Here is a 4,282-nt window from a genome sequence, read left to right as displayed (position 1 = left end):
GTCGTTTGTTATTTGTGGAAGCAGGATATGGCATATTACTTGGTTTTATTTGTTTCCATTCTCAAAGTAGCATGTCTAATCAATATTTCAATGTACCCATAACTTAGTATCATCTAAGAGGCAGTTTCAAAAACAATATAATTTGTAACAGTCTCGTCAAAACGCTCAGATTTGGTTATAACAGCACTTGATTTCATTATTTTTTATTTATTTAATTTAGAATTATAAGTTCGCATATTTTTAAATTCGCTTTAATTGGTTTTAATATCAAAAATGTCAAACACCATTAAATGTAATTTATATTACAATTATCATTCGTTGAATTATTTTATTTAAAAATAAATATAGTAAAATTATTGTAATTAAATTATATATAAAGTCAGTCTGGAAACCTTATTTATTCCAAAAACCTTATTTATCGACAAAAATAAATTATTTTTTTGTTATTTGGTTTTGTTTTTAAATTTTATTTTTTTTTCGTTTGAAATGGGGCAGGCTTTTCCCACCCTCACCCCGTCTAAATATAGAAATTATTTACTATATTTTATAATTTTATAATTATAGTAAATGGGCGTTTTGGATAATATTAGGTCTGGTTCCCGAATTCAAGAAATGCCGAAAATTCACCTCGAGTTAGTGGAAACCGAGTGAGACGGAGCATTGAAAAGAAGGCTCTGAAGGCACACTCAAACAGTCTGTTTGTGCACCGTTTCACCCACTTTCCAAGTCCTCACTTGGCGCGGATCCACCCTGACCCCCCTGCAAGCGGGGGGAACCACATCCGCGTCCACACAGTACGGACAAGGAAAGTGGGTGACATGGGGACGCACAAACAGTAGCTGAAAAGTGGACTCCCTTCAAAAAACACTCGCGGCAAATATTTTATTTTGGTAAAGGTGGTGGTGGGAAAGGACAGTCCCGTTTGAAATCTTTGTTTTTTCAATCAAAACGAACTTAAACAAATTGACCAATTATGATTTTTTACGCTAAAACATCGTGTATAACAACAAAAATGGTGCTGTTGTTGTAAAAATAATTGGGCAAATCTTTTTTGTGTAAAATGATACATACAACATGAGAATTTGACAACAACCAACTTCTATTTCATCAAATAAAAATAAAAAACAACGAGACAAATCATAATTGAAAAGAACACCACGATTGGCAGACTCAAACATCGAAATGCAGTTAGCAGTCGAGTAAAAGCCGTTCTTCGAAATAGTTCTGGCTGCGTGGACGTCATTTTGCTCTCCGAAAAAGTTTCTTAAAAATGTTGATAAATACTCCCGCCTAAAAGCCAAATTTTCAAAAAATGATCCAAAAAACTCAGTTTGTTTACGGTATTTTCCCGTTCTTTTTGGTAAATAACAACATTAATATCACCATTTATTGACAAACAGAAAAAATGAAATGATTGGCTAAATGACTTTAACACCATTTATGTTTTTGGTTGTGTTATTGGAAAATAGTTTAAATAATAGTAATATTTATTAAACATCCCAAAAATGCTTTTTTTTCAAAGGAAAATAAATAAATAAGGTTTCCAGACTGACTTTATGTATATTTAAATTGGTCAAATATTATACAATGAAAGGTGTATATTTGTTGTAATTATAATTGTCGAACTTGCTTAATTCTCGCACAACCGGCCAATTATTTGGGTGTACGACAATTAAATATTTTGTTCTCGAATCTATGACTTTTTTTGAATTAAAAACCAATTTTTTTTTAAAAATAAATTTCAATGTTAAAAAATTTTCTACAAAATTCACTCATTTGAGACAAATCGATACGTTTTTCTGGTGGATTTACGACAATTAGACGCCTTTGACTATAGTTAAATTATTATTAGTGAAATAAGTTTTTTATAATAAAAAAATATAATTAAATTATTATTTTTTAACAACAATTTGTTTGAAACATCACAGCCACGATTAATAATATTTTCATTTACAAGAAGAATAAATAATTCAATGGTAAAAATTGATGCGTATCACATCATGATAGTGTCACAATACTTCACAACAATTAGAGACTTCATTAACTTAGAATTTGTATGCAAAAACTATAAAAACAATATGACAAAGTTTCATTTCAACCCAATTCCAATAGACAAGAAGACAATAAAATACTTTCCAAATATAGAGACTCTTAACCTTTGGCGCCAAAAAGACGAGACTTTTGGAAATTCTCTTTTTGGTGATGAAATACCAACTTCACATTGTAAGACCGACTTCTATCGAATTAATGTTTGGTGTAGCCAAGATTACACAACCACACAAAAGCACTTGATTTCCAACATTAGTTATAAAAACATAACATACACAATTCGAGACAGAAAATTGTATGGCGATGTCATCCCACACACCATTAAAAGTCTTGACAGAATATGTTTTAAGAATTCAAACTTCTCGGATATCAACATTCCAAATTCAGTCACGTCTATCAAAAATGAGTGTTTTTATCAATGTTGTTCTTTTAAGCTAATTATACTTCCTCGGTACTTAAAAGAAATTAAAACGTCTGGATTTTGTTCGTGTAGTTCCCTTGAGTTAGTGGACATCCCACAGACACTCAGTTTGTTGGGAGAACACTGTTTTTCTTATTGCATTAATTTGAACTCAATAAGTCTTCCAAATTCTCTTTCGATTATTCCAAGTAATTGCTTTAGCTATTGCAACAAACTTTCAAGTGTCAAATTTCCGTCTCAAATTGTGTCGGTTGGCGAATTCTGTTTTGATCTGTGCCTTTCCTTAAAAACAGTTGAAATACCAAACTGCATTTCTTTTATTGGAAAAGACGCCTTTTTGAGTTGTAGTGGTTTGACTTCTGTTTACCTTGGAGGACAAGTCAAAGAATTAGAAGAGTTTGCATTTTGCTGTTGTGAAAAACTTATAACAATAAATATTCCAAGTACTGTTACTCAAATAGGAAAATACTGTTTTAGTGCGTGTTCACATTTGAGTGCTATTTCCCTTCCAAAAAGACTTAATAAAATTCGAAAAATGTGTTTTTATTCATGTAGTAATTTGGAAAATGTTGTGATTCCTTATAGTGTTTCTAAAATTGGAACAGGTGCTTTTGAAAAGTGCGGAAGTTTAAAAACGCTACAAATAACAAGTAATATCTTGTCACTTAAAGAAAATTGCTTTAAAAATTGCACTGCACTGGAAATTGTTGTTCCACCCACAGTCGGTTTTATTGGAGAGGATTGTTTTAAAAACTGCAAAAATGTTATTCACTTAAAAATGAATAATTAATTTTTTGGTATTTTGTTTTATTATCAACTAAAACATATCTGCCTTAGTATGACTAAACACTTTATTTCAAATATTTTCAGTATCACTACTATGATGTTAAAAATTAATCAATATCATAAATATTACATATGATACATTCAAATTTCTGAGAAGAAAAATTTTTAAATATAAAAACTAACATTTTTGACAATTCGTATTTCATAAACTCAACAATAAAAATGAAATTTATAATTTCACTCTAAAATGCTTTCTCCTGGAAAAACAAAATTTACAATACCCGCCCACTGTTTAAAATTTGACTCTATTAACAATTTTATTCTCAAAAATTACAATTTTAATCATTTTTTTCAATGAAAAAAAAAATCGAAACATTTATTATAATTTTTAACTACAGTCAGTCTTTAAACTTTATCTAGTCTTAAAAGTTATCTGGTATATTTTAGACCATAAAGATTGGAATATTTTGGGAAGCCGTCCCATGAACCCATCTCAATTGTTTCGGGTTTATTCACGCTTGACCTAATGCCCGATTTTTAGACAAAATTAAAGCTATTTTTTGTCCACCAGATTACAATAAAAGGTTGACTCTATATTCATCTGTAACTGATTTTAAATGAGTAAGATATATTTATTCAATTGTTAGTGGATATTAATTAAAAACACAAAGTATCAGAAGCCAAGATATTTATAATAATATAAATAGAAACCAAAAATAACAGCCAAATGGCGACACGTCGTGTGTCGTGTCTTGCAGTTTTGGGATGCGAATCACTATTTAAAACAACAGCGTGTATATCACGGCATTGTGTGGGAATTTCCCAGATGTTATTACAAATCAAGAAAACCAAACATAAGTGTGTTGAGGAAATAGAACACCAAATAAAAGACGCAGTTGCAAACAGAACGCATTCAATGGCAACAAAACCAAGAAAGAGAAACGGAGCAAAGGAGGGCGGAAAGAGATTCCAGACGGACGACAATCCAGCGCCAACAAAGTCATATGCACTTGCTTCAATCATGCA

General features: G+C 30.6%; 1 protein-coding gene across 1 annotated transcript; it reads left to right on the top strand.

Annotated features, from left to right (window-relative positions):
* Positions 1-2,078: 2,078 nt before the first annotated feature.
* EIN_443190 (hypothetical protein) lies at positions 2,079-3,260 on the top strand (the record flags this gene model as incomplete). Its single annotated transcript, XM_004259102.1, has 1 exon — positions 2,079-3,260. The coding sequence occupies one exon, from the start codon at positions 2,079-2,081 to the stop codon at positions 3,258-3,260; it is 1,182 nt and encodes a 393-aa protein (XP_004259150.1).
* Positions 3,261-4,282: the final 1,022 nt, after the last annotated feature.

Source organism: Entamoeba invadens, assembly GCF_000330505.1.
Source record: "Entamoeba invadens IP1 unplaced genomic scaffold scaff_1105074726127, whole genome shotgun sequence".
NCBI lineage: Eukaryota > Evosea > Mastigamoebida > Endamoebidae > Entamoeba > Entamoeba invadens.
This window is presented reverse-complemented; position numbering and strand designations above follow the sequence as displayed.